The 12,043-nt window shown below is 52.8% G+C and overlaps 1 protein-coding gene across 1 annotated transcript in view; it reads left to right on the plus strand.

The window, feature by feature from the left end:
- Positions 1 to 212: 212 nt before the first annotated feature.
- The window catches only part of NOS2 (nitric oxide synthase 2), a gene marked incomplete at both ends in the record, with an annotated part of 31,704 nt that continues 19,873 nt past the window's right edge, over positions 213 to 12,043 (plus strand). The window contains 8 exons of the mRNA XM_079724726.1: positions 213 to 319; positions 3,344 to 3,428; positions 4,243 to 4,365; positions 5,643 to 5,791; positions 9,157 to 9,319; positions 10,075 to 10,166; positions 11,107 to 11,248; positions 11,340 to 11,479. Coding sequence (XP_079580852.1) covers positions 213 to 319; positions 3,344 to 3,428; positions 4,243 to 4,365; positions 5,643 to 5,791; positions 9,157 to 9,319; positions 10,075 to 10,166; positions 11,107 to 11,248; positions 11,340 to 11,479 — 1,001 coding nt within the window. The remainder of the gene's footprint in view (positions 320 to 3,343; positions 3,429 to 4,242; positions 4,366 to 5,642; positions 5,792 to 9,156; positions 9,320 to 10,074; positions 10,167 to 11,106; positions 11,249 to 11,339; positions 11,480 to 12,043) is intronic.

Genomic DNA, 12,043 nt, shown 5'->3' on the forward strand with positions numbered 1-12,043 from the left:
CAGACTTCCCTGCGGACGCCAGCTGCAGCGGAGGCGCGGGACGCGGCGGCCGCCTGCGGAGGGGACACTCTGGCCCGGGTCCAGGCTCGGGGTGAAGCCGAGTTGGGCCGCTTCTCCGGCTCGCTCCGCCCCGGGGAGGGGGCTGCTTGGTCCGGCGGCGATAAAGGGGCCGCGCGGCAGGGCGCCCTCCGAGCTGCGCCCACACCGGGGCCATGCGCGAGGGGCTGGGCGCGGCGTGCGAGGCTGCCCGGCCCCGACTCTGCCGGCTCCTTCGCAGGATCCTCCGGCCGCAGCCAGCCTGCGGCCCCAGCCGAGCCAGGTACTGCGCCAGGCCGGGATCCGCCCTGGGAGGGGGGCGGGCGGAACGGCGCGGGGCCCCGGCTCGAACCCCGGCGCGCACTGCCCCTCTCTGAGCCTCGGGTTTCCGGGGGAAATATGAGGACTGGAATGTTCGCTCTGTAGGATTCCGATGAGGATTCACTTCAAGGGTTTTCCTGGTTTAGAACGCTTAAGGGGTTGCAACTCAGTAGCCACAAAGACCCAGAGAAGCCCCACATGCACCCCTAAGAGGCGTCTGTACGGGCTGAAGTAGGAACTGTGGATGTTTCAGCACTTGGGAGCTTTCTGGATTTTTCAGCCCTGGGGCTGCAACACCCTTTAGGATAGATAGGGTTAAGAGAACAAAGAGGTTCTTGATTAACAGATAAGATCCATTTTCCAGAGCGCCTCCTTGCCCCCAACCCGTGGTGTATGGAGAGGTGGGAGCATGTGGAGGAGTGAGAACAGCAGGGGAATCAGTCCCCAAACGAGCCTCGGACTGCAGCTCTGACCTCAGCGTCCTCTTCCTCAAGCGCTTGTGGACAGTGCTGGGTCTCAGCAAGAGCCACGCCCCAGCTCTGCTTTTGATGGCAGGTCCTTAAGGGTCCCTGTTGCCGTGAAGGACCAAGCAGGACCAAGCACAACTGTGGCTTTAGCCAAATTGCACGTGTCTGGATGGATGATGCAATAATTTGGCAATAAGTACCCAGAACCTTAATATGCTCACCGGGCTTCTGGGCACCCTACCTTCCAGCAGCTAACCCAAAGAAATCACTAGGGGAGAGAGGACTGTGTGCATAGCTTTGTGTTCATTTTTTCAAATTTAAAAAAAATTCCCAATTATGAAAGGAATTCATGGTCACTGAAAAAAAGTTGGAAAATGCAGACAAAGATAAAGAAAATTCAAATCATCTGTGATCTTATCAATTAATGCTAGTCACTGTTAATATCTGCTAGCATTTCCCCCAGGTGTTTGTCTATGCTTTTGTACACATACACACACAGACACACACACACACACACACATGCACGGAGCCGGCATCAGACCATGTATACGGTTTGAGGCATTATTTATAATGGTGGAGAAACTGGACACAATCTAAACATCCAGCCCTAAGCGGTGGGGTCAGGCTCACTATGGTCCATCTGTCGAGTGGATTTTTAGGTAGCTTTTTAATATCTGGGAGCAATAGTTATGCTAAGTGAACAAAGACATTGTTTCTCAATCTAAAAGTTACTGTGGACTGCTAAGCTTCTCAAATTCCCCAGTTCTATGGCCAGAAATAAATGAGAGGAAACATGAATAAGAATGGTGGGGCTTGGGGGTGAAGGGTGATGGTAAAAGCTTGAGAAGGGCAGTAAAGCATTGCCTCCCTGAGGACCCCAGCCCCAAAGCATCTTCCCCTTTAGGCAGCCCCATGATGACTGCTCAGCCATGGCTTACCTGTTCTGAATGTCCAGATGGCCCTATATTGGCTTTTTTCTGGTGGGGCACACCAGACAAGACCAGAGGGGTGATGACGGCCAGTCACATGGAGGGTGCTTTACAGGGCGGCTGAATCACTTGATTCAGATAGAAGTTGCTCTCTGATACATAGTTACTTTCTCTTAAAGAGACACTATCTCTTTATAGTTATAAATCATATAATGCAACTATATAATGTATGTAGTTAATTATATAATACGAATATAAATGGTCATTACTTTTTCCAATAATAAAAGCAACACACGCTCATTTGTTATTTTCCGACATCACAGGTGTGTGTAAGGTGGAAAATGAGCGACCTTTGTAGTACTCTCTAACCGCCTTTCCCTTTGGATGTGTACACACCCCAGAAAATACTGTAAAGAACATGGGACACAAGAAGCTTTCTTACTGAGATGCCCCAGGAGGAGGCATGTGTGGGGTGTGACTCTTGGATGGATGCTCACGTGTCTTCTGTTCTCTGTAGCATTTACTGGGAGAGCGAACCTGAAATCCCAAACCAGAACCAATGGTTTCTGAATGACTTCAGACTATTAGGGCTTCTTCTTCAAAGGATAGGCTGGATTCTTTTAAATCTGTGGTCAAGCAAATAGACCAATATATATATATATATATATTTTTTTTTTTTTTTTTTGCGGTACGCGGGCCTCTCACTGTTGTGGCCTCTCCCGTTGCGGAGCACGGGCTCCGGACGCGCAGGCTCAGCGACCATGGCTCACGGGCCCAGCCGCTCCGCGGCACGTGGGATCCTCCCGGACCGGGGCACGAACCCACGTCCCCTGCATAGGCAGGCGGACTCTCAACCACTGCGCCACCAGGGAAGCCCTAGGCCAATATATTTTTAAAAAGCGTTCTTCTCTTCCAGAAATACTGAGATATTTAGGCATGACGTGAGGTCTCAGACTTGCTTTAAAATGAGAGTGGGGGCTGGGAGAGTAACGTTGAAATAAAATTGACCGTGGGTTGATAATTGTTCAATTGGGTTGAATCTGGGTGAAAGGCTCATGGGGGTTTATTACACTCTTCTCTCTAATTGTGTATGTTTAACATTTTCCATAATAAAAATTTAGAATAAATAGATAAACCAAGATAAATCAAGCGCTTTAAATAAAAAAGCGTTAAGTCCCAAAGAGGGAGTGGCTGGTGGACAGTACTGCTGGCCTGGGAGGACAGGGTGGAACAAGCCACTCTCTGCCAGCTCAGCCCTATACCATGTTTGTACTCGGCTTTGGAAGAGGGCATCTTCGCAGAGCTTCTGTGGGTCACCCTTTGGGCCGTTCACTTTGGTTCAGCTCCCCTCGTGACTTTTTGGCTTTGTAGGGGGCAGGCAAGGGAAGAAGAGGAGGAGGGAGCGGGGTGATGGTGCAGAGACTGGATGGGCCAGCTGCCTCCCTCACCGCGTTGACTGGAAGCGCTGACGTTCACTCCCATCCTCTAGACCTCACCCCCCCTCCCTCAGTGAGGGGCTGGCAGAGGGGCCTCTGAGATCCCTCTCTGCCTTCCGATACTCCGTCTCATGATAGCTGTTTCCTTTTGCAGTCCAGTGACACAGGATGACCCCAAATGTCACAGCCTCGGCAAGCACCGGAATGAGTCTCCCCAGCCCCTCCCTGGGACAGCAAAGGTCAGTGAGTCACTCGGGTGTGGGAAGCCCCTTCCCCGCTCGTCCAGGCACAGCAGCCTGGTGGAAGCTGGGGTCTGGGGCGGTGAGACCAATATATTTTTTAAAAGCGTTCTTCCAGGGGACACAGGTGGGGACAAGGAAGAGCTTTGGGAGAGCGGGATGAACCATGGTGACCGGGAGTGGTGGCCCCCCCAGGTGCGCAGGCACCTGGGTGACTTGCCTGTGTGGGTTGGCAGGCCTGGGGGAGGGCAGACCACTCATGGAGCCAGAGTAAAATGTTCAGAAATAATCCCCAACTCAGCAGCTGAGCCTCCAGCCCCAGCCCCAGCCCCAGCCCCAGCCCCAGCCCCTAGCCCACTGGTTCCACCTTCCCTAAGTGCTTTGGCCCTTAATGTTCCAGAGAGGTGGGCAGAGAACTGGTTTTCATATTCTTAAATGCCTTCATGGAGGGCATTGATACATTCTCTCTGTCCTGATTTCTGTTCTCAGGAGTAGTGGCTGTGACAGTAATCCCTGTCACTTCTAACCTTAGCCCCTCCTGTTGCAGTTCCCCCGAGGGAGCATTTGGCAGGCCCTTGGATGAGGAGAGAAGCCTGGCCAGTGGCCCAGGCACCTGGAGCTCTTAGCAGTCGCTGGCCCAGGTGGCCAGGCTGCCGGAACGGGAGGAGGGATGTGGACCGACACCGGGACCTGTGTACCCACCCACAGCACCTCACCCACCCAGAGCCCAGGCAGGGCCTAGGGCCTGGGAGAGACCCATGGAGTCCTGGGGTGGGAGGCATTTGGAAATCCCTGTTTTTTTGCTCCCTCTTAGCAGTCTCCAGAATCCCTGGTCAAGCCGGCTGCACCCCCATCGGCCGGCCCACGGCATGTGAGGATCAAAAACTGGGGCAACGGGATGACTTTCCAAGACACACTTTACCACAAGGCCAAAGGGGTGAGAAGTCTGGGGCTTCCAGGAGAACCACTTCTGTCCCAAGTCAGTGAAGCCATCAAGGCCCTTAATGGATCAAACAGATGTCCCCTTGGGCAAACCAGACAGGCATCAGCTTGGGCAAAGGGTACTGGGAACAGAGATGCTTGTATCTCACAAATTACAGTAGGAAGTATATGATGCTAACTCCCTGTTAACTCCCCAGTGGATGATGGATAATCCAGAAGGTGAGATAAACAATTACAGGAACAAATGAATTCTTTCTCAGAGAGACAGATTTCAGCATTGGATTAGGGAGAATTTTCTTTTCTTTTCTTTTCTTTTTTTTTTTTTTTGCGGTACGCGGGCCTCTTAGTGTTGTGGCCTCTCCCGTTGCGGAGCACGGGCTCCGGACGCGCAGGCTCAGCGGCCATGGCTAACGGGCCCAGCCGCTCGGCGGCATGTGGGATCTTCCCGGACCGGGGCACGAACCCGTGTCCCCTGCATCGGCAGGCGGACTCTCAACCACTGCGCCACCAGGGAAAGAATTTTCTAACAGAACTGTCCAGAGCTGGACTGAACTATCCAGTCCAGTCCCGTAGTGAGCTCCCTATCACTAGAAGGATTCAAGGGCTATTTGATAGGGAGGTTGGAAAGGGGCTCAAGGCTCCAGTGAGTAGTTGGACTAAGTGTCCTTTAAAGCTCCTTATTATCTTCTAAGTTTCTTATTCTAACTTTAGAATGTATTTTGTGATTGTAAAGTGGGAAAGAATTGAAAATTTCAAGGCCATGAAAGCAGGGTCATTTCCCACACCTTTCAGAAATGACCACTGTTAACCTTTGGGTGTATTTCCTTTCAGTATTTTTTCTGTGCCATCCCCTGACTTTGGGATTTGCACCTTCTCAATTCATTTTGGCTGAACAGCAATAGTTTGTCCCCAGGAGTCATATCAGCCTCTTTAAATGAGAAGGTAGTTGAGATCTTCCCAGGGATCGAGCTGTTGACTTTGGGTCTGGGCCTGGCTGGGGGGCAGGGCCAGAGACTGAGCCCAGGGTGGTGGGAGCAGCCCCAGCCCATAGCCACTGGGGTTCAGCCAGTAGAGGAGAGGAGATATGAGTGGGGGGAAAGCCTGGTAGACCCCAAGGAGGGGGTGCCACAGAGGTGGAGAGGGGTGGCAGGGAATTGGAGCAGCCAGAGTGGAAGGAGGTGGCCAGGACAGCTGGCCCTGGAGGAGGATGGCCATCAACGCCTGCGCTGAGGGGCCAGGCAGCCAGCCTCACCGTCACCTCTCCCTTTCCAGGATCTCGCTTGCAAGTCCAGGTCTTGCCTGGGAGCCATCATGAGCCCCAAAAGTTTGACCATAGGACCCAGGGACAAGCCTACCCTCCCAGACGAGCTTCTACCTCAAGCTATTGAATTTGTCAACCAGTATTACGGCTCCTTCAAAGAGTAAGTCTCGCTTCCTGCAGCATCGCTGCCTCCCCCTCCCCTGAGCTCTCCTGTCTCCTGCCCTTTCCCTCGGACCCCAGACCCCTTTCCTTCCCAGGTCTGCAATGGACCGAGGGCTAAAACATAGTTTTTCAGTGAAAAGACCCTGGACACATTCTCAGAACCATAAGACAAAGAGGCATGGCAGTAATGGTTGAAAGTGTGGGTCGGGTATCTAAACGTTTGACTTTGAATCCTTCACCACCAGTAACTGGTCCTGTATGCTTGGGAAATCTATTTACCCTCTGTGTGCCTCAACTTCCTCACAGGTCAAAGCAGGGTCATGATAAAACCTGGCTCATAATATTGTTGCGAGGATTAAATAAGTTTGGAATGGCGTCCTGGCACAAAGTAATGAGTTGATATACAAAACCTTTTACTATGAAATGTTGAGATAGAAAGGACCTCAGAGACCACCTAGCCAAGCCCTCCACCTGCAAGTGTGAGCCGGGAAGCCCAGCGACAGCTAGAGTTCAGTTCCAGCTAGAATTCAGGCCACCTGACTTGGAGAGAGCTCTTTGCACTGCACTCTGTGGGGATCTATATTGCTGAGTTTCATAAAATATATGGCTATTAATTTAGGTCCTTTTATATCTTTAAAATAAAAATGCACAAAGGGATTGTAAGACAGAATGGCCAAGGGAATGGATTTGCTGTTTTATGGGTTGGGAGGGGAGTGTGGCTTTTATGGTGCAGCCCCATGTGGCACTTTACTGCACGAAGCGAGCCACAGAAGTAACATGGGACACCCCCTCCCCATGGCAGAAAGAGTGGCTCCTGGTGATGCCACGTCCCCTCTGCTCTGACCTGCAGTGTCTGAGCTGGAAGGGGCCTTGAGTCTATGAAAGAGACCCTTAACTTCTGGGGCTGTGATCCTCTACCCTGGCTGCACAGTGGTCGCTGTTAAGGACTTTGCAAGATACTGGTGCCAGGGTCCCCTGGGCTGGGGGCATCAGCTTCTCGGGAAGTGTGGAGGGAGCGGATACCCATGTTCTTTAAATCTCAAGGCAATTCTAATGTACAACGGGACTGAGAACCCTGTCAGGGGTTTGCTGCTCTGTGTGCTGTATAAATAGAACCTCTGCAGAAGTGCTTTGTCACTAGAAGGTCCAAGGTCCTTAGGCTTTCAACTCGGTTGTTGACTTATGAGCTTTTCAGGGTCAAGGAATTTTCTTGACGGGTTTCACTGGACCTCTATATTGAAGCTGACATTTACTGAGTGCTAGGTATGTTCTGGGCTCTGCCTTATATAAGGCTCAACATGACTCTATGGGACTGGTACCATTATTATCCTCCCCACACTGTACAGACAAGGAAACCAAAGCCTGTGGAGGAGATGTAACTTGCTCAAAGTCACACGTCCTGAAGTTCCAGAGCTGGGATCTGAGCCCAAGCAGTTTGGGCCAGAGCCCCTGCTTTAAACCTCAATGTTCTAGCATCCAGCTCTTTGACTTGGAAGGTTCTGACTCCGTGCTGGACCTGGGGGTTCCTGCTGCTCTTTGGAAGGCCGTTGGGTGGGTGTTAGCCCCAGGAAGCTACAGGGCTGCTCCTGCTGGCTGTTGAAAACCCATTTACTTTTCACAGAGGGAAAAAGTTCCACTTTTTACAATCACAGACCCATGGCTTGGACCCCCCAAGAGGTCCTGGGGGTGTGAGTGACAGATGGCAGCCCATCCCCACAATTACACTAGGAGCCACAGGCACGGACAGCTGGGCCGGTTCAGTCTTTCGTGAGTGAAGGATTGTATAGTTAGAAATTGTAACTTGCTGAATGTTCTGTCCAAAGTCAGTGCGCCGATGCCAAAAGCCACTCCCTCTTTTCAGAACTAATAGGGATCATAGCATTTTAGTGCCTCAGAAATGTGACTATTTGAAAACAGTGATAAAGTGTAAAATGCTAAAGGAATTGGGTGAGAACATAAAATAATCTTTTCTTACATAGTCCCACGTTAACACTACCGAGTATGTTAGAAACATCTGTGTTCTGGTGGTCGCTACTGTTTTCCTGCTCAGATGCAGAGCAGGGAATGTTGCTAGAAGCTTTGTTTGGGGAAGGAGGGCTGCCGGTGGTGGGGCAGCCTCAACCTCACCCAGCAGGTCTTTATGCCAGGAGTGTCCTTGAAGATAAATAGCACCGAGTGTTTTGTCTTTGAGCTTTTTTCTTTAATCAGGGAAGAGTTGTCAAGACACTCTTCATCCACAGAAAGGCCATTTTGTCTTGAGTTGTCCAATCTCCTTAATCAGGAGTTCATTCCTTAAATAGTTTTGTTTGTTGCAACTTGAAATGTCTTTGGTGCCCATTGGAAATCTCAAGGTTGCTCTGTGTGTGTGTGTGTGTGTGTGTGTGTGTGTGCTTCAAAACCTTCCTGGCTGTGGGATATTTTTGAAGCCTAGGAGGCAAGGGGAGAAGCCAGTTTGGAAATCTCACATGGGACAGCTGGCCGAGCCGTGCAGGGATTGAGAAAGCTCGCTGTAGACAGCCTGTGATGCTGGACCACACTGTGGAGGGCTCCTCCTTGAGCGGCCCTGGGGCCCTGCAGGCTGAGTCCTGAGGGCAGGTCCTCGTCTGGGCCTGACCAGCGAAGCGTGGGCAGGCCCTGCACATCTCTGGGCTTGCCACTCCTCCCACCCAGGGTGGAAGGTAGAAGGTTAAGAGCCTGGGCTTGGCATCAGGGCAAGCTGAGTCTGAGTCCTGAGTTTGCTCTTTGCCACACTTCTGTTCCCGGGCCAGTACTTAACCTTCCAGACACACCGACTCTAAAAAGGACACAAAAATGCCTCCCTCACAGTCTCAGTGGGACCCTCACTGTGGGTGGCTTCGCCCAGTACCTGGCTCACAGTGAGCACTCAGTACACAGGATCTGCCGTGGGAGGGACTGATTCATCTCTTAACCAAGGGAAGGTGGAGGGGTGCTCCCCTGGCTGAGAGGCAAGATGGGGCTGCGGCTCGCAAGTGTCTGAGAAGCGCTGCACTCCGTGCTGAGATGAATATGATTCGAGAAAAAGCTCCTAGAAACGACAAGGGTGCTGGTGGGATCAGGACCAGCTATGTAACGTGCAGGACCCAGTGTGGAAATAAAAACGTGGCTTCCTGTTCACAGATCATTAAGAATTCAAGACAGCAGAGCATTAAACCCAGCATGGAGCCCTTCTGAGCTCAAGGCCACGGTCACATGCCCATGAAGCTGGCTCTGGAGGGGATGGTCTCCCTGAGAGACATCTTGCCCTCCTGGTGTCCTAGTTCAGTTCCTGCTTCTGTGGATTGAATCAGTCTCCATTTAAGGCCATCTCATTGTTGATCTTCCCGATGCCTTCCTGTCCCCCAGGGCAAAAATAGAGGAACATCTGGCCAGGGTGGAAGCGGTAACAAAGGAGATAGAAACAACAGGAACCTACCAGCTGACGGGAGATGAGCTCATCTTCGCCACCAAGCAGGCCTGGCGCAACGCCCCACGCTGCATCGGGAGGATCCAGTGGTCCAACCTGCAGGTGGACTCCCTTAGACAGAGCAGGAGAGGAAGATGGGAGCCCGGCGGGCCCTGAGCAGTGGCTCCCAGCAGCCCACCGAGCTGTGCCCGGGGCTCCCTGCGTTCTCTCTCCCCGGCCCTGAGCTTGCGATGGGGGCTCACGGCCACCCACCCCCACCACCCCAGAGTCTAGAATCCGATCTCAGCACCAGGATTTCTAGCCGATCTTTCTCTCTTGCATTAAATTTCAGAGACTAAACGCCAACATGAAACCAAACGACCTTGCTATTATTACTGCTGAGGCCCTGGTTGTTTACCTCAACTGAACTCTTGGCTTTTAGAAAACATTTCCTTTATCCTAGCCTCCTAAGCTAGGAGGCTACGTTTTATCTTACGTTTTATTGCTGGATGATAGTGAAAGTACTTGGACAGATAAAGAGATAAAAAATGCCAGTGGAACCAGCTCTGGCTGTAATAAAATGTTCTGGAGGCCGTGTGTAACATGTATAAAGCAACTAGGCTGTGGGAATCCTGACTCATGGTGCTTGGGGGTTGGGTTTTGATAGGGCTTCCAAGTGAGGGCGCCTGGGCTCCCCTAGGAGAGCAGAGGAAAGATGAAGGGTCAGAGAGGAGGCTGCACTCCTCAGCGAGGCGTTCGGGTCGTGGGGTTTGGGGCCACTCCCTCAGTCCCCGTGACTTAGCTTTTAAGGTCAGCTCCAAGGCCTCTGTCCTCACGGTCCTTGACGGGCATGGTCTGGGTGGGCTGCGTGCATGCAGGTCTTCGACGCACGGAGCTGTTCCACGGCCCGGGAGATGTTTGAGCACATCTGCAGACACCTGCGTTATGCCACCAACAACGGCAACATCAGGTGGGTGTGCTTTTCCCGAGGCTACGAGGCTACGCTGGGGCCCACCCTGCCCCCAAGTCTTAGCCAAGAGATGCAAATGAGTTTAGGGGAGGCATCTGGGCTCCAGGAGAGACCAGGGAGAAAGAAAGGAGGAAGACTCGGCTTCTTCAGGGAGCCCTCGCAGTGAGCCGGCCTCCGTGAGCTTAGTGCCTCGTCAGTGGCCCATTTCCTTGGTTTCTTTCTGACTTGTAGCCATTTGGAGGTGATGGGGAGGATCCTCAAGAAGCAACTTCTCCACTCTTCGAGGTTAAGGCTCCCCACTTTGCAGAGGCGATGAGAAGTTGTTTTTGCAGCCAATGTGGTGATTGTCTTAGAGGTGGGGGAGTGGGGGCCCATCAGTACCACTCCTGCCTTACCTTCCCCTTCCCCTAGCCAAGGAGGTCAAGGTCAACTCATTCGGTCATTCATTCATTTCTCTGTTCAGCAAACACTCAGTGCCCACCTGATGAGGACCCAACACAGGGCTAGGCATGGGGGTGGGAAGTGACTAGGGCCCTAAGACGAGGCTCCAGCCCACTATGAACCTATGCCTTGCACTAGACAAGCGTCCACCTAACTCAATGGCAAAGGGAACTATGGTGCAGCTAGGGAAAGGGTTGGGCAGCTAACCGCGCCCGAGGGGTGGGGAGGGTTCCCTGGAGGACGTGGTCCCTGGGCTGGTCTGGAAGGTAGGAGCTGCAGGGAGAAGAAGGAAGGAGAGGGTACGTCAGGAAGTGGACGGGTTACACAGAGGCCAGCGAGAGCTTGGCATGCCTCAGAGCTGCGGGGGTTTGGTTCAGTTAGCTCGGGTGCAGAGGGCTGGGGAGTGGGAAGATAGGAGGGGGCAGGGGACCTGTTGGGGACGGCTGGAAGCTCCCACCGAAGCTGGGTGGTAAACAGCACTGTCCTCACCTTGGGGAAGGTCGGCCATCACCGTGTTCCCCCAGCGGAGCGACGGGAAACATGACTTCCGGGTCTGGAACGCCCAGCTCATCCGGTACGCCGGCTACCAGATGCCTGATGGCACCATCAGAGGGGACCCTGCCAGCGTGGAGCTCACCCAGGTACTAGATGCGGCTTTGGTGGGTGAGAGTGGAGCCCAGAGGGGTCAAGGGACTTGGATCTCCAGACTCACTTGGCCTGTCTTGTCTTCAGCTGTGCATCGACCTGGGCTGGAAGCCCAAGTACGGCCGCTTCGACGTGGTGCCTCTGGTCCTGCAGGCTGATGGCCATGACCCTGAGCTCTTCGAAATCCCTCCCGACCTTGTGTTTGAGGTGCCCATTGAACACCCCAAGTAAGCAGGCTGTGGGTGCCAGGGGTGTGAGTTCACATGCATGCCCCCCTCCCTTCCTAAGTGAGACCTCAGACCTCAGGACCCTCCCTGCACCTCCCCCAAAGCCCGGCCAGCAGCAGGTGATAGCCAGAAGGGCCGACTTTCAAGGCCTGCCTTGTTGCCCTTGTACAGCAACTCGGCACTTGCACGTCGGGCCTCAGACTTATAATGAGATGCTGATGGTGACAGGAAAGCAATGGCTTAGACAGACCAGGCTTTAGCAGCTTGGGAAGAAGTGACCTCAGGAAAGGAATCCTTGAAAGGCTCTGAGATTCTCACACTGTGCAGCCCAGGCCTCTTTGACCTTCCTGCCAACTCTCTTAGCCATCCCTCTCCTGACTGATGACAGTACTTCAAGAGCTCATCTGGTTCAGCCCCTCCTCCAGGCAGCTCTAATAATTACAAAAATACCTGCCTACATTGACACTCACTATGTAGCAGGCATTAGGCTGGGTTCTTCTTTTTGTCCCTTGAATATACTGAACTGACTCCTACCTCAGGGCCTTTGCACTTGCTCTTCCCTCT

The sequence above is a fragment of the Hyperoodon ampullatus genome (assembly GCF_949752795.1).
Source record: "Hyperoodon ampullatus genome assembly, chromosome: 19".
NCBI lineage: Eukaryota > Metazoa > Chordata > Mammalia > Artiodactyla > Ziphiidae > Hyperoodon > Hyperoodon ampullatus.